Below are 26,990 nucleotides of genomic sequence, written 5' to 3' on the forward strand. Positions count from 1 at the left end.
TGGGGCAGTTTGCTTAGCTGGCAAGAAAAAAAAATACGGAAAATCTGCTTGTTAAACAATAACCACAGAGTGTGCTTTTATGATGTTTTTCACCACAGTAATTCATATTAGAGATAGAAGCAGTTGCATGTTAAATAAAATCATTCAGCATTGTTCTCCTCACATTACAAAGAGCTGACTTATGTTGTTTTTAGATGCCTCCCATTAGAAAGTAAATATTCCTCTGATGTTATACATTTCAGAAAATTTAATAAAGATGAACTGTAAATAAAGTCACAGGGAGATTTCAGACAGTTTTATTAGCAGATTGTTGAAAAGAAAAGAAAATTAAATACAATAACAGTAAACGTGGTTCTCACATTGAAACCAGGCTCAAATAACTAGGCTACCATAGAAAAATTTCCAATTCTTGCATTATGATGTAAAAACAGATTTTTGTACAGATTTTGTACAACAAAATTCGTAATAACCTTTTTTCATTTTTAGAAAACTTTAAATATATAGATAAAAATAGACAATTTTCATAGGTCCTACATGAAGATGAGTATGTTCTGTTCCAAGGGCTTGCATAGAGCGCAAATGTGGTTATAATATAGAACAACTAGACATTAATATCTTTAAGATTACAAAAGCATATAAACAATAACATAAGCACAACTTTTCTTCATAATCTATGCCAAAAAAAAATCCAAATCAAAAACCAAAAACAAAATACCAACCCAAAACCTGTATAACTAAAGAGGGGCAAAAAAATTCAACTTACGGTAAAGTCTCATGGGCTGTAATATTTACACTGTTTTTAGCAAGATTCTTTCTAAACATCCAGCTTATAAATTGGTTCCCCCTTAATCCTTAACATTTCCATTTATGTACCAAGCCAAACACTGAGGCATTCCCAAAGGTCTTGAAGGTATATACTGTAAAACTACTAAACCTACTTACAGGTGACTCTATGCAAGGAGCAGAGCAATGGTAGATGCTACTACATATTTCAGTTGTAGGCTTTTAATTCTTTTTCAGATATGAATGATTCAAAAGCTTGCCACAAGTCCATCTAACTTTACAGCCGTTAACCCTTTAAAGACTGCATATGAAAAAAATGGAGTACAGAATCCCATACGTGTTCAAGCAACCATGAAAATAATGAAACAACTGTGGTTAGAAAATAATGTCACTACAAAGTATTAGGTAACAATATTTAATGAAAAATATTGCTTAATATTTCTTTAAAAAAAATTACTGTGATGTGAACTTGTATATACATCTTTCTATTGTTAAAAAAAGGATTGTGGTGGAGTAAATATGAACTGCACAAAATAAATGTGTACCAGTATTGCAAGGAAGACCTACAAACTATAGAAGCTCAGTGCTAGAGTTTACAAAACATTAGATTTTTTTTTTTTGACAAAATAATATTAATATCCAATCAGAACTATTTTTAAAGAAATATTTGCTTTAAGTTAGGTATCTTAGACATTTAAGGTTTTGATATGTTTCCATGTAATAAATAATATTTTATATGCATAAAAAATTAGATGAAGAAAGCATAATCATAAAACTTACAGTAATAGCACTGATTCACAAAATCAGTCTTTAAAGGGGTAACCCAAAAGTACGCAAAGAACATAACTCTTAGTAATGTAATAAGCACTGTGTTGCAGCTTACTTCCAGTTATCAGCACAAAGGTGAAAACACATATTGTAGCTTTTATAAAGACAGTGAAAGTAACACATAACCATCCATCCCTAAGACAAGGTGGGAGGGACAACAGACTTCAACTGTATCACTCAGTTCTACGTGGAATTGGACTGATACATCAAGTGTTTGTTAGGTTTTCTTTTTTTTTTTTAGCAACATTGACATAATATGACATTAACATATAAAAATATTTCTGGCATTTTGACTTGCTGTTCAGCCACAGTCCATTCTTAAAAGTGCGCTAATCAGGGCACTAACCAGGGCTCAATATACAAATAAAAGTGGCTGATACAGAATTCTGACTTGTTACCAGATGCTTAAGATCTCATTCAGTAATACTGTGACTCCAGGACAAATATTTACATGCCTGCATGCGTTAAAACTAGAAAGGTGTCGTTCTGACCAACAGGGTGACAAAACAATATTATCTAAAATTTTCATTTCCTAAACTCTAGATTTCTACTGCATACATAATACCTTCCTTGTGTGATTTGTGTTATATACTGTACATGTGACCAACAGTTTGATAAGAAGCAAGTCTTTTATTTCATAAACCCCTGCCAGTTTACAATGAGAAATTATTACTCTTTTTATTGTATTTTTTTATTTTAGGAAAAGAGACTTTGTGAACAGTAAAACAGTTTGTTTACATTCAGTATTTCTTTTCACTTACACAAAATTCCATTTCACTTAATGTAGTCTAACATACACGTGTTGGTCTCTTGGAAAGCATATGGAAAAAATGTCTTTAGAAGAAAACCCACGATCATAGTTTGAAAACTGAATGTATCAATTTTTTTTTCTTTTACCTTTTTTTTTACTTTTTTTTTTTTTTTAATAAGAATCCTCTTATGCCCTCTACAAGTTCATTTCTGAGCTGTCTTGCTGGTTTCGGTATGGTATAACAGTCTGTAAGTGTACTTGGACACCGCTGGAAGGATCATTTTCTGTGCTCAATATGGAATCATCAGAGGAGGACAGTTTGCATTCCTTGAAAAAGGGAATACTCAGCCTTGTTCTGACCCGCCTGTAGTTTTGGATACAACAGTCCGGTGCAGAGATTTTTCACTGTAAGAAGAGTGCTACTGTACATTTACAAACATTCTTTAGGTCTCCAGGTTGAGCCACTGGAGATAACCAAAGGAGGACACTCTTGCAGAATTCTTTACATTTTTGAAGAACATTGATAAATGAAGTTGAGGAAGTTGGCTTGAAAACACTTTGTTTCCACAAAACTCCTTATGAACCAATATCTTACTGCAAAGTTCTTTACTGTAGCACAGGTATCTTCAGCAGGAAAAATTCAATACATGACAGTAGTTTTCAAATAAAGTCTTCCATCTAAAATATGAAAAACAAACATTTTACTTCATATATTTATATCTGCATTGAATTGAAAAGAGGAAAAAACCCACAAGAGTTAAAACCTCAGCAGAAATCATAGAATGGTTTGGGTTGGAAAGGACCTTAAAGATCATCCAGTTCCTACCCCTGTGCCATGGGCAGGGACAACTTCCACTAGGTCGGGTTGCTCAAACAGTCTTCCTGTAAATCTGCAAAATGCCACCTATGCTACTTCTTGTTTGAAACAAAAAAAATAATGGAACCTGAACATCACCATTGCAAACTCATCTGACAGTGGTCAAATTAACTCTGTTAAAAAATTACACGCACTCTGAAAGTTGTGAATACTGTAACATCTTATAAAGCTTTAATATATGCCACACTCATATCAGTGCTAGGGCACCAGGAATGCAGGTGGAGCCTCTGTGCATGTGTTTTTACTGATATGCAAACTTAACTGAATAGTGCTGAACAGCAATTATTTCCTTCATGGTTGCAGAGCAAAAATCTTCTTGCATGCAATCGTTAGTACTCCCATCTCTAAAGCCATAGCTCATACTTTCTGATTTAGCTATGTTGTTAAATATACCATGTAATGTAACCATTGTGCACATTTGTAGCTATTTATATAGAAGTCAGTATAGGATATTTAATCAGTATCAGTGAAGTATAGCCTCCTTCCCCCATAAATGAGATTAACTGAACAATTACTATGTCAAAGATGTAAGCACGACTCTCTCGACATTTTTTCCACCCAAGTGAGGAGCATACATTTAAGTGAGATATGTATGATGGAGAGGGAACACAAGAAACGAAAAGCTCACCTAGCCAGTAACTGTTGATCTAGAAAAACTTCAAGACAACATTCTGCCATAACATATTTTCACCTAATTTACAAGTACAAAGCCATTTTTTTTCTTCACTGGGGATGTGAAGATCTTATATGCATCTATTCTCATAGGAATATGAATAAGTTTATTTATTTAGAAACAAGAAATAGACAGAAAAACCTCTTAGTTTTCTGACCTGTAGGACAGAAAGCATTGATCTCTTGTGAGTAAAGCACATTATCTAGTATATTAATTCTCCATAGCGTATAATTATGAAACTACTATATTTTGGAGCATAAAGCATCTGGAAATACAAGCTTTATCTTCACACCTGAAGCCTGCATGAAACCCTTCTTTTGGTTAAAATGAAATCAGCAAACCTTTGTAAGATTTCAGACAGATTTGTTTCTGCTTTGATTTTCTTAGTGTAATATTTTTATTCCAAATCAGTCTTTAAAATTCGTATTAGATAGAGGAAAACAATTATGTAAGATACACCTCTATAAATGAATGCTGATTTTTAAAAACGCATGTCTTTCATTGAAATGCATGGCATCCCTTCCGCAAGGGTACTGTCACTATTGAGAGAAAAAAAAGTTTAACTTGAAAGCAGACATATGTACATCCCATACAGCTGCCAAAATTCATCCCTTCTGTACTCCTCTTTCCCATTTTTATTATCTAGTTCCCCAGAACTGCTGGGGGGGAAAAAGGAAATGGTAGAATCGCTCACTCTGTCTCAGTAATTTTTTTTAAGCATTCCTCTGGTTTTCCTTTTCCACCACTAGTTTTCTTTTGCAAGCTTCTGGGGTGTATCCCTTTTTGCTACTTTATCCCCTGGTTTTACATTTGCTTGCCCCTTTCCCCCACTTTTTTATGTTTCTCGCTTTTTTTGGCAAAGTAAATGATAACTTTTCCACCATTTAGGATACTTCCACTCAGAACCCTTTCCACATTCTCTTTGCTCTTTATGGTCTCTGTGCACTGATGAGAGATTAAAAGAAACTGAGTATGGCCTTAAACACTTTTTACTCTTCTTCAATGCGCAGAGAGCAACTAAAACCCTTATGGGAATTCAGGAGAGGAAGAAGGACTCTCTGAAACGGAGCTCAGTAAAACTGAAGGCCTGGTAAACAATCTTGGAAGAAAACCTGCATCAAGTACAGGACAGCCAGGGCTATTACTGGCTATGGTTGCATATAATTCTCCCAAAGATACTGAATAAACACAACAGACATTTACAGCACTTAAGCTGTCCAGATTTCTCTGTAGAAGAATTACTCTGCACATATACCAGCACTTTGGCTATTCTGAATGCACACTTGCTAATGAGTGTTGTGCATAATTCCCACACCTAAACATTAAGATAACCTACAGTCAGTAACTTTTATTTTATTTTACTTTACTATATTAGATCTCCATATGCCTTTTAAAATAAAGTATTTATTAAAACATATTCTTAATTGAAAATACAGCTATAGGAAGCAGAATCCTTGTAGTAGCCAACAAAAGATGAACAATCTGCAGAGGACAGCAGTACATTTTCAGAAGTCAGCTCTATTTTACAACACTTAAAGACCTAATCTGGCAGTGAAGTCAATAGGAGGTTTTCCATTTTTAATGGAAGACACCATCAGATCCTGTATTCTATATCCATAAACAATGAACAATAATAGAAATGGGCAGATGTACAAAGTGTCTTCCTGACAAAGTAAGAGGATATTTGTTTATATAACATACCAACATTTAGGATGGATATACAGAGTAAGCATAAATCTTCCTATTCCTCAATAACTCTATGATAGACCACTAAAAGTGGAATTAAAACACCTGTATTGATAATGGACTTAAACTGCCATATAGGACCTCAACAGTTGGTCTAATAACATTGTTAGGCTTATTATAGCACAGATATGTTCAACATTAATGTGTTTGACTAATTCCCCTAACACCTGGGAAAACACAACAAACATCGGACACATCAACTTCAAAATAAATCCTGCCATGTTATGATATAGATACAGCAGTTCTATGTTGAAGTAATACTTAGTAACTGTTTAAATGTTGCTGTGTGAATGATTTCCTTTATTTTCTCAAGTTAGTCATGAGAAGAATGAAGTGCAAAATATACCCTTTTCTTCAGAAACTATAGTGCCAACATAAAAAAAAAAAAAAATCACAGTACCTTAGCCAAATTCATAATATTCAGCCAGAACACGAAAGTCAAAGAAAGTATACCCCCTCCTTATGAACATGAATGGCAAACTGGTGCCAAAAGATGAGGAGGAGGCCGAGATACTCAGCAACTGTTTTGCCTCAGTCTTCTCTAGCAACCTCTCTACCCAGACCTCTCGAGTTGATGGACCGCAAGGGAGGCACTGAGGGAGCAAAGTCTCTCCCATTGTAATAGAAGATCAGGTCTGTGACCACCTGAGGAACCTAAATAGGCATAAGGCTGTGGGACCTGATGAGATGCATCCCAGAGCCCTGAGGAAATTGGCTGATGTAGTTGCCAAGCCACTCTCCATGACATTTGAAGTCACGGCAGTCAGGGGAAGTCTCCAGTGACTGGAAAAAGGGAAATTTTGCACCCATTTTTAAAGAGGACAGAAAGGAGGACCCTGGGAGCTTCCGACCTGTCCGCCTCACCTCTGTGCCTGGGAAAATCATGGAATAGATACTCCTACACACTATACTCAGGCACATGGAAGACAGGGAGGTGATTCAACTGAGTCAGCATGGCTTCACCAAGGCGTGCCTGACCAATCTAGTAGCCTTCTATGATGGAGTGACTAGATCACTGGATAAGAGAAGAGCTGTGGATGTCATCTATCTGGAATTACGTACGGCACTTGAAATGGTCCCCCACAACATCCTTCTCTCTAAACTGGAGATATATGGATTTGATGGGTATGCACCAGGCAAATAGCACTGCACTTCAGAAATACCATGCTAGCAAAAACAGGGGTAAAAGCTCTGCAGAGGAATGATAACGTTGCATCACGTTGTGATGGCCACATATGATATCTATACCAGATTGTTTTCCCTTTTCCTTTACAGACTCCTATTCCCTTCTTCCTAACCATTTCTCTCTCAATTTGTATTGTTCAGAGGTTCATCTAAAATGACTTGGAACTCCTCAACGTTGTTGCCAAAGCCACATGAATCACATTGCCTCTAGGTGTAGCCAGTGTTCCTATGTGAACACCAGTGGAGCATTACCAGTGACAAGCCTTCATGATTTCAAGGTTAAAATCACAAGCAAAACCTAGAAATCAGTAAATCAAGCAAGCTCATCCTTTGCAACTCAATCTGAAAATGTCTCCATACCTAAATCCCAAGTCATGAGCATGCCTCTGCTTCCTTCCCCCCATCAGCTCTTACTTAAGTTACACGTGTTGCATTACTTTCTGTTGTAAACACAGAATTTGTCTGTCTGCATAAAACTTTTTTACATAAAGAAATATGGAATATCCTATTCACAAAAACAGAGCTACATGCACACAAACATATACCACACAAACGCACACAGGGTTCTCTAAAAATGTTGACAACATCGGAGTGTATTTTTAGCCTACTGAAAATCGTTGATTGTTGGCAAAGTTTCCCAAATTTACATACCGTTACATACAATGTTAATGCATAAAACTTCCTTTCGCTCTTAGGAAGTCAAGCAAAATCAAAACCTTGGAAAATAATGCTAAATTTCTAAATAGAACTGTGCATGATTAGCAGATTGTCATTTGTTTTAATTGCTCTTTTGCAAATGGCAGCGTTCAGCAAGATCACGCAAGCTCATGCTAGTAACTCAAACTGAAAATGCCACTACTCCTAAATCTCATTTGTTTTTGTCTGTGGACTGATATGACAGAAATTCTAGCCAGAGTGAGGGAGTATTTTATTTTAGATCAACCATTTTTAATTAAGACTCATTTGGAGGTTTGGAAAGAACATGTCCAAATAGTTAAAAGGTCATAAATGTTATAAAAAACAAACAAATGGAACTGACATAAAAGTTTACAATGCTGAAACAAATCATATGCCTTGAAATGCATTCCCACAGAGATGTCAGCTGGGGAATGATTCACACAAGTGTTCTGTGGGCAGCTTGCACTAAGTATCTCTCTGGATCTAAGATTGTCTGAGGTAAAAATATAAACCCACTCAAATATTATTCCTATTAATATGCATCCTTGTAAAGCGATAAAAATCTACAATGACATGTTCACTTTGGTTTTAGGTTGCAAACTAAAGAAATCATCCATTATATGATAACGCATGTATTTCTACTACTCAATGTAAGTCACGCTGAGATTGTCTGCCATCCAAACATATAATACTTTAGTTCATATGCTGAGAGATGCTTTAAAAATAAACATCATAATAGTGATCAAAATAACTACCATAAGGGCATACTGCAGTCTTTGGCTTACGAAAATCTTCAAATCAGCATCAAAGTTGTGATGTCACACCTGAATTCAGTCAACAGCTACCACAGAAAAGCCTACTGAGCAAAACTCCTCAACAATCATAGAATCATAGAATAGTTTGGGTTGGAAGGGATCTTAAAGATCAGCTAGTTCCAACACCCCTGCCGTGGGCAGGGACACCCCACTAGATCAGGCTGCTCAAAGCCCCATCCAACCTGGCCTTGAACACTTCCAGTGATGGGGCATCCACAACTTCCCTGGGCAACCTGTGCCAGTGCCTCACAACTCTTATGGTGAAGAAATTCTTCCTTATGTGTAGTCTAAATCTGCCCTTCTCCAATTTATAGACATTCTCCCTAGTCCTATCACTACAAGCCTTTGTAAACAGCCCCTCCCTGGCTTTCTTGCAGCCCCCTTAAGGTATTGGAAGGTCGCTATAAGATCTCCTTGGAATCTTCTCTACTCCAGGCTGAACAACCCCAACTCTCTCAGCCTGTCCTTGTGTGGGAGGTGCTCCAGCCCTCCAACCATCTTCATAAACCCTCTGATCATCTTTGTAATAGGATAAAGTGTTTCCTATAGTGACATTTGGGGAAAACAAACAAACAAACAAACAGAAAGAAATTGTAGCATGTCACAGAAAGCTAATAAGAAAGAAAACTGTAAGGTCCAGGTTAGGAAGACGACAAAGACAAAATAATGCACGAGAAGGAAAATGAATGATAAGATTAGAAATCTCAGAGGGAGCTCTGGAAAGTTAGGACATCAAAGTTTGGATAAGTTTTTGTTTATTAATTTATTAATTATTTATGTATTATTCATTATTAAGTTGTTATTTTTTATGATGGTAATTTGTGAGCTGTAGACTAGTAAATGTCAGGCCATGATCCAAGAACACATCAAAGTAGCTCCAATTTTAGTCACCAAAGTTCCTAATTACAGTTAACACAATTTTGTCAAATCTCTACAGGCCAGTGATCTGACCTGATCTTCATTCAAAATGGGTCTTAGGGATATTTGAATGGTTGATCTATTAATTTCTTTGTGCTTTCAAAGTAAAGAACACCCGCTTTAGATTGGTTTCTCTCACATTGATAAGAAAACAACTGAAAAAGAGAGGATGGGAGCCTTATTCCTAACTCTGACTCTGAAACTCTCTCACTACCAGTTTTCTGCTTCCTCTCTTAACCTTTCCCCCTCTTTATTCCTCCCTCTTTCCTCCCTTTCCCTTTTTAGAGAGATTCCAGGCTTTTTCAGGCTGTTTTCTTGTCCTTAGCAAGGTACAACAGTGTTAATAGACATCTCTAAGGACCTTATTATCACAAGTAATAAAAAAACCCCACCACTCACAAAGAAATCACATACACATACTTTTTTTAATTGAAACTATAAGTTCTTGGCTCATAAAAATCCATTTGCAGTCCACCTCTACTGTTAGTGACTGTGCTGACCTGAGTTAGAGTCCTCTTTTAAAACCACGTGATGCAATACAAAATCCCCAGTACTTGACCATGTCCTCACTAAAGACAGCAGACTTTTCACTGAAATTCAGGATACACACTGTTGCCACATCCTACAGCCACTAAAAACTCCTAACTTCAGCTTTAGGAAGCTGAGGTAACTATAGAGCATTTTTGACTCTCTATACAGGAAAAAATGGCATGGCAAGAAAATGAAATAACTTGTAAGTTAATGTAATGTATAATTTGAGTCATTACAGCTCTTTTCCTCAACACTTCATAAGCCAGAATATTAGAGTGAAAAATACCTTGGTCCGACAGATTAAAGGGAATAAAATATTTGTGACGCAAATATTTTTACTTTTATCTAAATAAAAGAAAAGCTGCTCACTCATGCTAAAAAACATAACAAATTGTGTTTCCTGTTAGGAAGCAGCTTTATTGAAAATGGCAGCTATTTTCTCAGAAGTTATTTCCAGGCACCTGTAATATAATGAGGTTTGTCCCTTTCAAAGAACAGTTGTACGTGCATGCCCAAATGCACACAACCTCTTCAGCCCAGAGCTGATAAAAGCATCTGCAAGCCATAGCTCAAGCACATTTAAATTATATAACTGGTTGGTTTATTTGTTTTAATAAGATGGGGCAAACGTGAATCACAGTGTGCTTCTAACCTTTCATTCAACCTGATGTTTTAATCATTTGGAGGAAAAGAAACAAAACAAAAGAAAGGGATGGCAAACAAGTGGTAATGATTCATGTGATATTTGATAAGACAGCAACGGGAAGTCAAAATAAAAGCAAGCATATTGTGACAGATGGAAGGGATCTTAGTAAAGTTGCAACCCTTCTTTGAAAAAACTTAAAGGAAGCAGCTAATTAAGGATTAAATCTATTTTTGTATACTCTTCATATATTTTATTCAAAATTAAGACAAAAGAGGTTTCCACTGAAACAGGAAGATAAAAATGGGAGTCTAACTTCTTAATCATAGGAAAATAATTTGTGATGAGGTTGAGTCTTTTCCAGAATTCGCAGTGTGACTGAGAACATAAAGCCCAGCTTTTACAAAATGCAGTCACGAAATCAATTTACCATAACTTTCAGAAATTTTCCAGACAAAATGCAAAGCAATGTGATGTATGGGGGGAAAAATCTTCCCAGTGTACAACGTTAATCAGAATTCTGTAGGTTTACAATTTAACACTGACAAGGAAGGACAGAAGGATCTATACTGTCCTGACATTGTTACCAACAGCAAAAGTAGACCATATATTTGGAAATGTGGATGGATCCACTGCCTTCTTCCCAGGGAGAATTAGAACAGAGTACAGGGGATGTAGGAAAGCAAGCTCAACTGTTGAAGCTTTGAAGTTTGAGCAATTTGTTCTTTAAAAAAGTGCTTATCCAGTTTTTATGCAAAGATGGGTGATTTCACACTGCATGTTCAATAAACTCAGGCAAATATGAAGCATGTAAACATATTTGGCCAAACGCTATCCTAGTTTGCCCTTTGTATAACACCAATAAATTACTTTCAAATTAGCATATTGTTATTAATCATACACCTTTCATTTCTCTACTTAACATTCATGTACAAATGTATTTGTGTTAAAACTCAAGTGTAAATATTCAGGAGACTGAGATGCACATGTCTTTCCTTTTAAAAAAATAATTTATACTTAGAAGATTTTAATTCTACATCTCAATGTCCAGACATAAAACTAAGATATATTAAAAAGAGTGTCTAAACACCTTTTTTTTTGCAATTATTTTAACTATTGAACTGTCAGAATCTTCTTTCAGTGACTTTATTGTGTTTTAATGATGAATATATGTTTTCATTGCATACTGAATGCTGTGGGAGCAATCTAAAGGTCAGCAATTCGGTCTTCAGTAAACTAACAAAGCGATGGACTACCTGAATATGTCACCTTCTGTTATTTAAAGATCATATAGAACACACAGAACTTGCCATTTTGAATACGGAAAAGACTGAACTGACAAGGTGAGAAATTCTTTGCAAGAAACAGATTAAACAAAATCACACTGTCTTTTATTGTTGCCTTATGAACTCAGCAAACCTTTTTCCATTTATATAAACAGGCCAAAAGCATATCTAAAAAAAGATGACACTACTGATTATCTATAACCTGAGTCACAAAGGCATTGTATTGTCTACTCCTCTTGGTAAAAACCTCCAAAATAATAAAATAAAACAAGAGAGAAAACCAACACTTTCAACTGAAGACTCATGTGGAAAAGGATGAAGTCACATCTAAATATGTGAGCTTCCACAGCTCATTGTGTTCAGTGCTGTTTGTAACACAGTGTGGATAATTTTTGCGCTGAAAAACCTGTCCTGTATTAAGCAGTCTTATAGTCTGAAAAAAAGTGTGCTTTATTTGCTATTGTATTTTCAAAACCATAAACAACTTCTTTTACTACCCTTTCAGCAAGCCAATCAACAAGCAGTCTTGGATCTGATAGCATAAAATTGAGAAAGAATTGAGTTCTAAGCATTGGAATGTGGTTTCTGTCTGATATCTTCTTTTGTTTTCTTGAAAAATCTTGGTAGAAATAGAAATTACTATTCATCTTTTTTCTCTGATTGATCTTTCCACTCTTGTCATCAGATTTGCCTCCTTCTTTAAGTGCTCTGCTCAAATGATCACTTTCTTTTTACGCTAAACATCATTACCAAAGCAACCTTAAATACAAAATATCGATCACGAAGTCAAAAAAATATTCAAATAATTATTTTCCTCTCTGGAGAGGAAAAAAAAATGTTCACAAATTGAAATCTGAATAAAATAGAACAGCACTTGCTGGAGCTTTCAGGAGGTTTTGCTTCTGAGTTGGGATCAAACTACGGAAAACATCCAGGCAAAAGCATGTACAAGTTACTAGTTCTTAAAAACTATCCTCTATACACACAGATACAGAAACAAACACACAGGTCCTTTCTGTCACTGAACTAGAAGCTAATAGTATTAGCATAGTTTACAATTACAGATCACATACCAAAGTTTGGATTAACAAAGATCTATGACAGTCTGGAAAAAGTAACATGGCTCATGATTTTTCTACTAGGAGTAGTTGTGGTTGTGGATAATATTAGCAATCTGTTGTTTCCATCATCAGACAGTGTGATGCTCATTTCCTTCAGCATATACAAATCGTTTATGAAAAGAAGTTCTTCTAAAGTATTATCTTTTTTTAGAGCTTTAGTCCAGGCTACTTTCTAAAACACAGAAGACTTACCTAATACCTACTCCAGCATCCCTTCTGATTCACAGAACCACAAATGCGTAACTTTCGTTTGATGTAATATTCCAAAAACTAAAAGATAAACGAGTGTTTTGACGTTTTAAGACTAGATTTAAACTGACAGTTAATACAAGAGTATGACCAGGCTTTTCCATAATCCCAGTTACTAAGATATCATTTCAAATGCTGCAAAGGTTACTGGAAAATAGTGGCCATTTAAAGAAGGCATTTAGCTTTACTACTTACATTAGCTTGCATAAATCTGTTTGGGAACTCTGGAATCCTATTCTTATACCAATATCACATTCACATCACTTTTTCTTTTAATAACCAACCATCCTTGTTCCCATCTATCTGTGTGCTGTAACAGACTAACAGCTCAATGCAAAACATGAAGAAATTGTCACATGCAGAACAGGAAGGAATGAGGCTGTAAAATAGATAGATTGCACAGTGGCAAGCTTATGGAAAATCTATTAAGGGTGCATGGGATGTCAAAACACATGCAATATTAGCTTGCTGCTTTTAGGTATTTTGTATGAAAGCAAGCTTATGGAAGACAATGGCACCAAGCAGTCAGCTCCAGAACAAGAGTCTAGGCAACAAAAACCAAGCCAGAAGTCATGCCCTAAGAAATGAGCAATGAACTGAAGTATAATCCTTACTACCACACAGAAATATGAATAGGTCTTAATGAATTTCCAAGGGCTTAGCATAACTGACACAACTACAAAACTGAAAAAAAAGCAGCTCATGTTAAATCTGAGGAAGACTTCAAGCTGGAAGACCTCTAGGGGTTTAACTCAGTAGTTAGCTGTTAAGCAATACGCAAGAAAAATGCTTTTGTTCCTGTAAGGAATGAAAAATACTAGCATTTTAAATCACAAGGGAACTTTGTTTCTGTGACAAGTGCAAATGTTGACCCAGGTAGATTGTTTTTCAATTCATAATTCAAACTACTTTCCCTGACTGACTGTAAACTTCCATCTTGGGCATATCTTCATAGATGCATTTAAGTACTGCGGTGACAAGCCAACTTCTCCCATTCCCTCTCAGTGGTAACATAATTTCAGATAGGTACTTCAAAATTATTGTTCTACTCTCCCAGGAAAATCTCAATTAGCCTTAGGGCCAGGTGGTTTGAATTTGGCACCACTCTGTGTCTTTGCCAATAGAGACTGCTCAGAAAAAACAGCATGTCATGACAGACTGTGTCCTAGATGCACCCCACTACACAAATCCCAGACCATATGGAAGCAGCATGCTTTTCCAGAGAGAAGTTAGCACCATGGTCTATCATCAAAAAGTAAGCAAGAGAATAGAGAATAGCTAAATTAAACCACCGAGCAATCTTAACTAGTGACTCTGAGATCAAGTGACTACCTTGGAGTCAGAAGAAATGACCTGTGCAAAATATATGAAGTGTAAAATTTTCTTGCTTGGAAGTGTGATTATGCCAAGACAGAGGAAATGAAGAACGTTACTTCATGGTTGCTTTTTCTCTTTTTCTTTTTTTTTACTATTGAGGATGCTGGTTGTCCATGCTCAAGGTGAATTTAAACTGCAATAATTTCAGAACAGGCTACTAGTACTATAGAATCCACAACATGAAAATAAAATTAATTGATAGCCTTATCATGGAAAAGCAAATTATTATTCTTTGTATAGACATGAAATAGTAAAAAGAGACACTAAACACGTCTGTTTTTCTATTGCAGTAACTCAGTTTTGGTGTAGCCTTCCAAGATGACAGATGTATTTAAATGGTCTTTAAGATGGTATTTGTGATACAATAGCCTGCAAATACAGATTTTAAAGCCTATTGAGTTCTATGCTTAATGCTATGCCATTTCAGTAGGAAGAGAGTACATGCTGAACATATTTACTGCATAACTGGTCTAGTAAAATAGACTTGGCTATAAAGTTAATTTTAGCTGGAAGACCTAAGAGAGTCACAGGGTTTGAAAGAATATGAAAAATCCTACAGGGAAACCTTAGATGTTAATTCCTAAAACTAGGACTCATGAGCACTGAACATTTAAGTTCAAACTCTGGAACTATTACTCATTTGGAACCGGAACAGAACTGATTTTTTCTAAATTTCAATAGTGTTTTAGCATTTCAGTATTTTAGCATTGGGAACTAGATCGCTTAGGATGGCATAGTTACTGCTGCAACAGTAACTGTGATTGGCATAACAAATTTGATGAGAGGGTTGAAAATGGAACTGATCCTCCAGTCAGTTGTACCACTTTTATGATGATTCCAGTATTTCCAGTGAAGCCAAGAATTCTGATCCAACTGCAATATTTTTATGTTCTATTCATCAATGTGTAAGCATATTGTGCACTCTTCAATGGCTACAAGTGTGTATCTTTGAGTTAAAGTTTAAAGCAAAAATGAGAGCAAATTATTGCTGCTTTTTATTTTATGTTTGTATTCAATATAGCTTGATTACTTGAAAGGACTTGTAGCCAGCATATTGCAACGTGAAACAATATCATGAAAAATACATGTCTTTTAATGCAAAGGTTGCACCGACAGTTTGTCACAGGCAGAATCTGCAGAATCAACAAAGAGACTAAATAAACAAGTCAAAACTTGAATTATCTAACATAGCATTGTGTATTTTTAATAATCTCTATTCTAATTTCATGCACATAAACCAGCACTGTAAATTTTTTCATCCTGGCTTCATAACACTTTGTTTCCAAGGCCAGCTGTAGCACTTTGTGATCCATCCTTTCTAACGTCCATGACAAAATACACTATTATGCTATTGCTGCTTTTCCTAAGCTATTAGAGGCTGTATCACTTCTAAAAAATAAGGCTGACAAGAATATAATAGAAAAAACGTTCCTTTTACCATTACTGATACACACTCTGTGTTTCTCAACTAGGAAAACCAAAATGACATCACATTATCATTATATATGCTGCTGTCTCCCAGGATGTCCTTCAGGTGTTATGGAACCTTACAATGACCAAAATACTTCCTGTGAAGGGTTGAAAAGCTAAAGATTTCTTTTTAAAGCTAGCAGTCTATTCTACAGAATAGATTTTCCTCTTTACAAGCCAGCTGGCAGTTCTCTGGAAGAATACTCATTATATATATATATGCTGACAGCAACTTTTAGCTATAGATGGAACATGATGCTGGCTAAGTATTCCTTCTAAATGTGTTAATTTTAGTTCCACTTCCTTTATACTTACTTTTCTTAGTTGATTTATTTCTTTTCTTTTTTTCCTTCCATAGGAACTTCAGATACTAATAGAGATGGGTAAAGTTCCAAATCAAATCCATGGGAAAGCTGAATGCTTGAATTACACAAAGCCTAAATTGTTTTGTTATGATTCTTAATTATATCAATATAAAAATAGCCACTGCTAGAAAATACGATTTGTAGAATTAAAATAGACTTGGCATAGTAATTGGATGCTTTACTGGTTTACAACGAAGCATTTACATCAATATTGCAGACATATTAAGAATCTGGTTATCTTAAAATAAATCAGTATAAATATTTCCTATTTCTGAAGGACATAAAAATGTTTTGTCTTTTTTTTTCATCATACTGGCAAAGAAAGAAAGGACAAAAGGTAAATTCTTTGGTGACTTTAAAATTAAATTTTCAGACCCCCTGCTAATTTAGATACATAGCTTTACTCATGGCAAAGTTATATTTTTTTTTCCTTTTCTATTTTTTATTTTTTTTTAAATTGACTTAGGAGTAATAGAGCAACTGAATTGGAGTGATATTTTAGGAAGGTGGTTGTTTTCTTCACTCTTAACATTGTTCAAAGGGCTGCCTGTCTGATAAAATCTAACCATACAGTTTTATTTACATTTTAATTCAAACTGCTCATTTGCCTCTTGCATATATTAAGTGAATGTTGAACTCTCATTCTTTTTAACAGGACTTCTGACTCCACAGATAGTTTAAGATTATAAAAGGGAGACTGTCACCTATTACACCAAAATGCTGCCACTCAGTACTACCCCACTTTTGATCTAACACAGAATAATTGAAGTAAGTCAGTCTATTACATTTTTCTTATATGAAAATCCCAGCAGGCTGACTTTAAACAAAACTATGGATATAAAGTATTTCCTTACCAAATCCCATAAAATAATTTCCATAATTTCCCATCTATTACCCTTTACTAGATTTGAAACTAACTATAATTAGTTGATAATAGTTGTAAATTGCTGTATTTTGCATTGCCTCTCTTAGCCACTTTTTAATGCCTGGGATTCTGATCAGTCACAAAAGAAAATATAAAAGCAGAAGTTAATAATGTAACTGAACTTCTATTTTGCCTTTCATCCAAGATCCAGAATACTTTACTAACGTCAATTTTAAGTTTCATAACACCCTTGTGAGATACCAAAGCATCGGTGCTGCCATCAATAAATTAGTAGATAAAGACTGCATAAAGATTTGGTTTTGGCTTAAGGCATAGGTTCAAAATGTACTAAAGCATGGAAAATGAGCTATTCCTTTACCATATAATTCAAGAGCAAAATATCAAATCTAAAGCAGGTAAGCAATCCAAACAAAACCTACCACTTTAATTGTGAAATTGATGTTATCCACTTGATTCTATGTTTGCTGCAAAATGGGAAATGAGCAGAGAGTTCTTAGCCTATACTTCTTGTGACTGTGTCACATCCTGCATTTAGCCTTTGCAATTAGACTATCTTGGAGTATAATTACAACCCTTGCTATAAAATGGATTTATTGTATAGAAGAAAATTTCCATAAACACCACCCAAACCAAACCAAATATAAAAAAAATTACTTTTTCACATCCAGAAATTGAATTTGTTTTTTCTATGTCACTGAATTTACTAACTTTGTTTGTAGAGGTCTACACCAGAGTACTCTAGTTATGCTCCTTCCATAGACAAAGGAGAAATATATGACACCTACTTTATGAAGTGACGAACTGTATTGTAGATGTTTCTCTCTCCACTCCCCTCACACATAGTCAAGGCTAACAAGCAGACGTCTACATCATGGACTTCTATGCTTTGTCAGGTTAATTCCAGCCCATGTCTTGTTTGCAAGCAAAACTACATTTTAATGGAGAAACATTTACTAGCTGTCCATTACAAATTAGTAGTGAAATAGTGATACAGTAAAATAGTGCAACTATATAAGTAATATGATACAGTTCCCCCTTCTAGAGCTCTGTGATACTTCATCTACCTCTTTTTCTACTCCTCAATTTATGTCAACTTTGGCTCTTTCAGAGTTTTTCAAATGTTTCTTTAGACTCTTGTTTCATGCTCTGTGCCTCCCACAATAGCATCCAATTGAAATAAATGTTGCAAAGCTTCAGGATTAATGCAGAATTCAAGTTATCCTTTCCGCATTTGAGGGTCATGCTTTATGCAACTTTCAGAGCTGTACAGTATGGAAACATTACAAAATCACACCAAGCAGAAAAGGACTTGTCAGTCATAGATGCTTTTTGGTTTTCCAGTAGTAATACAAAATTGCTCATTTCCAATAACAGTAGTTACAAGTGGCTGAAAAGCAGCTGCTTGTAGTGTGTTTACTGTCACAAGTGATGTTGATATTCCGAGGCAAGCAAAATAGGAAACACGTAACAGATGAGATTCATCACAGTGACTTCAGATACCTGCACTGTAGATAGCTGTGTCTGAGTCAGTTTTGTGGACTCCCTTTATAATCAATGAAGAAACTTGGAAGATATGATTCGTTTTTTTCAAAGGCAGAGATGTGTCTATTACTCTTCATTGACTTTAACAGGAGTCCAACCAAATAGCTCAGATAAAGACATCTTCCCCACAAATGTGTGAAGCAAAACATCTTTCTCCCACCGAACTTTATAGATAATTACATTGCCTCAGCAGCTATTCAACAAGTTCCACACCTTCCTAATATATAGCAATACACTACCATTATGGTATCAGCAGACTTACACTATATCTTAACAGCTGAAACAAAATATAGGATAATGTAGAACAGAATATATGACCCTGTATACAGTCTTGATAGATTAAACCTCCCATTTCATAAATTCTTTTATACAACGAGTGCTGCATCTTAAAGGACTCTTAAACAGCTCCTATTTTTCTATCACTGCAGAGCTGGCTTTCTAAGGTATTGCATGTCTAAAATGAATTCAAACACATCAACGTGTTTCTAAACTCGTTTTGCAAGGACCTAAGCAAATATAGGTGCATTGAAAATGAGTACATTGTGCAAATATACTATCTTTGTATTCTAAATCCCCAATCTTTTCCCTATTTCAGGTATACTTTTATTATTCTGATAATATTGTACTTATCCTTGAAAAAAACAAAACTCCATTTCAGAAATCTTACTGTGCACAATGTTAATGCTCTGTATAGAAGCTACTTCACTTTATACATACATTTCTTTTTCATCAGGCTCTATTTCCAATAATATTAAGTAGCTGATATATTACCTTTGAATTCTAGGTGGTTGCTTTTTTAAGTAATAGCCTTCTCCTTTGACCCCGAAAAACTAATCATTGTCCTCTTACACCTATTTTCTTCACAGATATAGCTTTCTGCAAAGTACTTCATTTCTTTCCATCTCCTCACAATTCCATATTAAAATTTTGCACCAAACTTTGATATTGATTGGTGGTTTTTTGCACTTCATATTCTCATTGTGGATGTCTAGCCATGTTGGAAACTGTCTCAAAGTTGCTAATCACAGCAGCCTGTCATTTAACCAGATCCTCTGCCACTACCATCCTTTAGAACTGTTCCCATCATCAGTCTTACTCCAGTTTCAATCACTAAATGTCAGGCAGCAAGTCACAAACCTGTTTTCCTCAATGTTAGTCTAGCAGAACATAAACTAACCTCACATCATGTACAAACTCCTGCAGTATTGTAAATTTTAGCCCATGATGTTAGTCATTTTTTTCTATGCATAATACCTGTTCTATAAAAGCTGTTACTTATTACAGATTGACAACAATAAAAATACCAAATCGTTTGCCTTTTCATCCCTACTTGTAAACTTAAAAAAAAAATCAATTCACATGAAATTGAAATAATTTAAAACCTCTTGAAAACTTGGTAGACTGAACAAGGTTTCTCAAATTTTAAATGCTGCTGCAGTCAAACTGACACAGAATGTGCAATAATGTGTTTGTTTTTCAGATACTGTAGGTCTGAAGAGTTTTTTTGTATACTTCAATTATAAAAACATTTAAAACATACAAACTTGTGCAATTTTTATTTTAATGAAGATGAGAAGTTCATTAACGAAGATAAATATTTCATTAGATGTTAAATAAAACAAAGAGATTTTTTGGCTTCTCTCAGCACAAAATTCCTTTGAAAGATTAATTAATACATGCAAATTATGCAAATTAGACCCATGCAAATATTTTATGAAGACAATTAAGGGAACCATTAATTACTGCTTTTTTTGCTTCAGTGAGATTCATTCATTTAATTTTAATTTCACTTTAACTGTTTTGATGTATAATCTTGCAGCTAAGAACTTTATCTTTCCTAGTGGGTCACTTAAACTTATAAATTTCATCAAGTGAGCAGCAACAGAAATCTGTAAAGATATTCTCTGGGCTATGTTTAGTATCAAGAGAAATTTTTGACACAATGCACTCCTAGAAACTGCAAAACTGGAAGGGAATGTGAGCTCATTCTTGGACAAGGTTCAACTGCTGGAAAAGCAATTAATTTGCTTTGGCTGTGCTAATATAGGGGAATTAGAAAGTGTGACACAAGACAAATAGAAATAATTAGTTCTCCAAAATGATGTTCTCATTAATATGGTTTGAACAGTAGAAATAAAAAACATTATTGTGGCATGTCTGCATTCTGTCCCTCGCCACAGGAGGTATAAAAAGGCAAGATACAGCATTTTTTCACCTTTGTAGTTTGTATCGTGATGGCATTTATTTTTTATTTTTTATTATAGGTTTTAAGAAAAGCAAATTGTGGACCTGATTCTGTTATCTAAAACCTAATGCATTTGCATGAAGCATGAGGGATTCCTGGGTTTCTAGACTGTTTTCTTCCTGTGAAAATATGAAGCTATATATATAACTGACTAGGCTTTTCACAACAATACACTCAAGTTCCTAAATTGAAACTTTGATTTCAATGTAGTTTATTTAAACCATATTTTATGGTATGCAATACATGAAGTATAATATACTTGTTTTGTAGTTTATGTTACTATAACAAAACATTGCTCTAACAAAGGAGTTTATGACATCCTCTCTAAATCTGGTAACATAAAATGACTTTTCTTTTTCCATAACGTGAATACATATGCATGCAATTGATAAAGTATGTAGAGGCAGGTTTTCAGTTGCTCTTACTTTTAACACTTATACAAGTACAAATCAGGTTTTCTGCAAGAATTGAAAATCACTAGCTGGTACTCTTCACAAAAACAAGTCACTAGAAGGCCGTTCAAGACATTTGTTCACCTACACTTTATATTTCTTAGCTTGTTGCAAAATTAAAAGTAATGTAACTTTATGTGTCACCCTCAAAATATTAAAGGTTCAGGATTTTTTTCCCCTGTAGGCAATAGGCCACCCAGTTTTTGACAAGTTCCAACTGAAAGCATCGCCCACTGAAAGTTTTGCTGTGTATATACTACTCATCTGGTATCTGATATTAAAGTGCAGTGATTTAATTTGTTTCTGCTTTCAGTTAGCTGGCAAATCTACAGCTTCTGACAGAAATTGAGATTTTCTCTGTGAATATAAGGGGAGAGAAAATGGGGGCATGCCTAGCTTGATGGTTTTTGATAGATGATTACTATCATTAAGAAAATTCTCAAGTGCAATTACCACAGAGGTTTAGCAAAAATATCCAAGAAAATTTCTAGAACTCACTTTGTAATAATTCTGTATAAACAGAATCCTGTCTTCTGGGAAATTGTTGATAAGAGAAAAGGTAATGAAGGACTTTAAGTTAAAAGCTATCAAACTTCCTGTTCTTTGAGTAATCATTTATTCTTTAACAACCTGGATATAATAATTGATGTTCCTAATTTGGTAAGAATGTGTCAGTTAAACATATGAATGAATGACCATAATACTTGCAAAATGCTGGGAAGTACTTTCTTCCTTAACCATCAATTCTGTTGCTAGTCACCTTTCTTCTGCAAATTTTTATTTAATGTGGCTGTCTTTCAGTGATTTCTTTCTAAACAAATCTTAGAACTAGCACATCATAACCTACCTCCTCGACTTTTCTAGACCTGCCTTTGATTAAAGGCTTTGGGTATTCAAATACTGTTCTGCCTTTGTTAGGATCTTCTTATTTTCCATCCATGTTGCTTTCTCGGTTTGATTCTCTTGGCTTTTCCCTCAACTTTTTTAGTTTCTTAGGCCTGAGATCTTCCTCCCACTGCCCCTCTCTCCATGCTTTTTATCTGTGCAGTCTAATCCACAAACAGAAATTCAGCCATTATAACCATGTTGACAATACACATAGACCATTGTACTCCAGGTCTGCTCCCTTCTGTCCGACCTAAAACCTCAACCTGCTTTTCTGATTCTCCACGAATGTTTAGCTCTGAATGAGAAGCTCTGGTTGGGCAAACAGGGTTTTTAATAATTCACCCCTTCAGACTCCTCCTCCTCTTCCCCACTACTACTACTCTTGGGCACTACGAACCATTCTTTTCATCTTGTCTGTCAGTGAAGTTCAAAATCAAGGTATTCTGTTTGTTTGTGACTTCTGACTCTTCATTACAACATAGGGTCTAAATTTCTTCCCATAAAAAGTCTCTATCCCTTATTTTCCTATGTAAATATTTATGCTGTTTCTCCTCCTATCTTGCCTACTAAAGCTTACTTCTCTCTGTGTGACAAGAAGTATTTTCCTAGTCTGCTTCTTTGAATTGTCACTCCTTTTTAATGCCCTCGCTGGCTCTTCCATTTTAACAAGTGGAAACACAGTACTTGAAAGGTTTTTAACTTACCCTTCACCTTGTATGTTACTCCTTATCAAAATGCTTCAAACTGGAGTGATGCTCCCAAATAAGCATCCTTATAGTTTTTTCTCTTATTGCTCTTCAGGGTTGAGAAGAACCTCATGTAATGTTTACAAGACTAAGTCACTACAATCCTTCATGCTTGAAATCTGGATTTGCAGGTGAGTTTGACACTAAGACCTGAGATCAGGAATGGTACCCAATTCAGGAAGAACTTGTATAATTTAAACAATGCATTCCCCATCACTTTTCTCTAACTTCAAACCTTTTATATGTCATTATGGAAAGTATTTTAACCAAACTGGTTATGTCTACACAGAAGTAACAGAACCTAGAGTTTATGTCAGGGTTTTTTTAAAAAAGCCAAACACATAAGGTCAATTCAGTATATGAAGGATAACCATATCAAATCAAGAAATAATCAAATAATGCTAGGCAACAAATGTATTTTCAAAGCTGTGTCTAACAAGGAAAAGACTTGAAATGACATACACCAGGTGCACTTTGTCATTAGCCAGATATTCACAGAGGTTAGTAATCAGCCTAACAAATGCAGAACAAGCACAGATGATGTGTTACATGTATTCTGTTAGCATTAAGTTTTGAAACATAAATTCCACCACCAGTATTCAAGTGGGTAAACTCCATCTAGTTTTCCATATATATGTCTATACAATGAAAGAGAGTGAAGGAACATATAAAATGTAGGGCAAAAACATGAAGGGCAGAATGAAAACTTTAACTCTTGCAAATTTTAAGTTAGGCTTCTAATCTACCACAGATTTCCAACATATCTATGATTAAGCTCCTTAGCCCCTCTATGACATAAAGATAATTGCTTTGTTCTGCATCACTATATTAACTGATGACAAGATTAAATTCAGTAAAGATTGCAAACTTTTCCAGATACTATAATGCTAAAATTCCTACTAGCTTTCCAGTTACTCCTGACACAGCTCAAAACAATTTACCTGACACAGGCCACAAGCTTGCAAACTGGAATCAATAAGACAACCAACCAACCAAATAAATAAATAAATAAGTAAATAAATGCATAGATATCTGTTTACTAAAACTTACATTCATGTAGAAAAATTATGATAGTTGAAGCATCCTCTGAAATAACAGCAATTTAAGATGCTATTTGTGGACTAGCTAATTTTTGTAGATTTAAGAAATTAAATGTTTTCTCATGAATAATCTGTCCTTAAACAGTTTCTCAGAACTCTTATGCACAAACAAGCTTTCGTTCAGCTTGATGCTTGATTTTGTTTTCTGTTTTTATATAAATATTTACACCAGCAATTAAAAAGAATTATACACTCTTTATGAATAAATTCTGTTCAAGGTCTGCTAAAGACCAACTTTACTTCTTCAGCTATTTCTTCATATGGTTACTATTGCAAGCTTCATGGTGAAATTGAATTTAAAAAAACAAACCAAAACAAAACAAAGCAGAAATGAAGAAAGCAGCAGTCGAAAGATTTTAATACTGAATGTAGAGATAGAAGGCAAAGATTTTCCAGAGAAAAGAGAAAGTACAAGAACAGTCCAAGATTTATCAACAAAGTTCTAGGCTGGCATATCCAGGGTCAGCTGTCTACTTGGCCAAAGGGCTGCTGACTTAAATATGGTGAAAAATATCATGTCTTTTTGAAAGTTGGTGAGTTTGAGCTTCTTTAAAAACAAAACAAAACAAACCCACAACTTTTTTCCACACCTCGCATTTTCATATATCAGTCAAAAGTTAGTCAATAGATAATAGGAGAGCAAGATCTAGAGAAATAACCCCATTAATGTTTAAATGTTTCCACTAAAAATGCTAGAAGAGTGGCACAGGCCGTCTCTTTGGAGTTAATGTAGTAATAAATATTTTTTTCATTCAAAATATACCATAAACCATAATTTCCATTTAATATAACCCAAGTTAAGACTGTATTATGTTAAAAAATGTTCTAAAAGAGCAAAAAGTGCTTGATTCAACATCAGATATGATTTGAATCAGCCTTCCGTATCCTGCATAGCTGCCAGCTGCTGCTCCAGAAAGGCTTGGATCTTCCATAGGCACCATTAACCCTGCACTGTTGCCCTGGAGCATCTCAAATAGTAGTAGTCATCCACTTGTGGAGAACTAAATCAGTTTTTAGGTAGTGAAATAATTAAAGTTCTTAAGATATATCTTAACTTCTCTCTGAAAATCTCCTTTTAGTTTCAGACACACAAGGATGAGATGAGAAAATCACGATGGCTTTCCTTCATAGATTAGCTTACATTGCCTTGCTAACAAAGTTTCTTTTTCAGTGGCAGACAGTCAAAAAGAGCGTTGAACAGGATAGTCACTTTTTGTATTAAATATTTTAGATCTGATTGAACTTGAAATTCAAAATTTGAAATCTAATCTGGATTTGGTGTTTCTTTTTACCTACCCAAGCTGAGGTACCTTTCAAGAAGAAGACATGTATCTCCTTGTCTAACAGATTTCCTCCTGTGTGTGCTAAGTGGCTAAAGTAACTTACCGGGTACTAGTTTGTACTAGTAGTGCTTTGAAGCACAGTACTTCTAGCAGAACTGAAAATTATTACTGTTATTTTGACATAAGAACTGTCTCCCTCATGCTTCACATGACAAGTCACAAGGGAAGCACAACCATTAGAAAAATATCAAGCCATTAAATACTTTGAAGTTTTAATGATTTCATAAAAGAATGCGATACTAATATTGACAGATGAAGTTCCTTTATAAGGTGATGATACACAAACATCAGGCATTTTTCAATCTCTGTAATAGTTTAAAAACCAAATGCCAAGAAACAATCTTCTTTATTACAGACATTATAGCTGACATGATGCCACATTCCAATACTTGTCTAAGAAGTAGTGGATGTGGCTGAGGGAACAAAAAAAGAAAGAGAAGAGGGGATTCCACACTGTCTAGAAGCAAACACTGATAAACAGCTTAGAGTCAACAGGTATAGCCTTCCAACCAACACAGAGAGGCACAGGATTATAGTTCAGTTGCGAATGAATGAGGAATCCACTTTGTTTATATCTCTTTCATGACAAGCTATAGAAATACTTTTCCACTATAAGGATGTTGTTGTTTTTAAAAATGTTTCATCTCGGTTTAAAAAATGAAGTCTTTTTAGTTCTTTCTCTGGAAGGGAAAAAGGGGTTTGCTTTTCAGCTTTTCAGTTTGGACTATGCTAGAAATGTGTGATTTACCAGTCTGTTCAGGTTTCAGTTACCTTCTGAGGGAGAAGACGAGGGGCACAGAGTACTTATGGGAAACACAAACAGGTAGGATGGTGGCTTGCAGTGCCCATCTTTCCCAGGTAGCAAAATGACAGGGGTGACCACAGAGGTCTGTTAGGTAAGAATTTCTCCATCCTATGCTTCCTTCCCTCTTTGAATAATATGACCATGGAGGTGGCAGGGAGGAAGAGATGAACAAAAGTGAAGCAAGTCAAACCAACTCTATATAAAATCTTAATAGCCTCTTTCCTGCGGAGTGAGTTTTATTTAATATTCTTATTGTTCTTAATTTTTCCCCTTGACTCTGTTCATGCTTAGTCATTAATTTTACATATAGTTGCTTTAAAAGTGCACTAAAGTACCACGTTGGAAGAAAGCCTCTGATTGATTAATCATTTATCTCAGTAGAAAAAACATGAACATATTTGATTTCCAGCAGCTTGGTATATATACAGCTATAAAATGAGATGTAAATTGCAATAGATAGCTATTTATATGTGAAATGTAATATGTGAAAGAAAATGTGAAGAAGTTTATGTAAGATTTGAAGTGCTGAATGAGGGCTCTATAAGAATACTTTGCAACATATATGTAACTGTTTATTAACTGTATGCCCTTCCTTTGCTTTTTGGATGACAGATAACAGGTTTATGTATCTTTAAGTTCAAAGGTGTAGCTAACAATGACCTATGAACACTACGAAACAATTGTCTA

At 35.0% G+C, this 26,990-nt stretch overlaps 1 protein-coding gene across 6 annotated transcripts in view; it reads right to left on the minus strand.

The window, feature by feature from the left end:
- Positions 1-280: 280 nt before the first annotated feature.
- The window catches only part of DACH1 (dachshund family transcription factor 1), a 365,247-nt gene continuing 338,537 nt past the window's right edge, over positions 281-26,990 (minus strand). For all 6 annotated transcript variants that reach the window (XM_054066079.1, XM_054066085.1, XM_054066075.1 and 3 more), the window contains one exon: positions 281-3,040. In XM_054066079.1, the coding sequence (XP_053922054.1) occupies positions 3,003-3,040 (38 nt within the window). In that variant the 3' untranslated portion in view covers positions 281-3,002. The remainder of the gene's footprint in view (positions 3,041-26,990) is intronic.

The sequence above is a fragment of the Cuculus canorus genome, chromosome 1 (genome assembly GCF_017976375.1).
Source record: "Cuculus canorus isolate bCucCan1 chromosome 1, bCucCan1.pri, whole genome shotgun sequence".
Classification (NCBI taxonomy): Eukaryota; Metazoa; Chordata; class Aves; order Cuculiformes; family Cuculidae; genus Cuculus; species Cuculus canorus.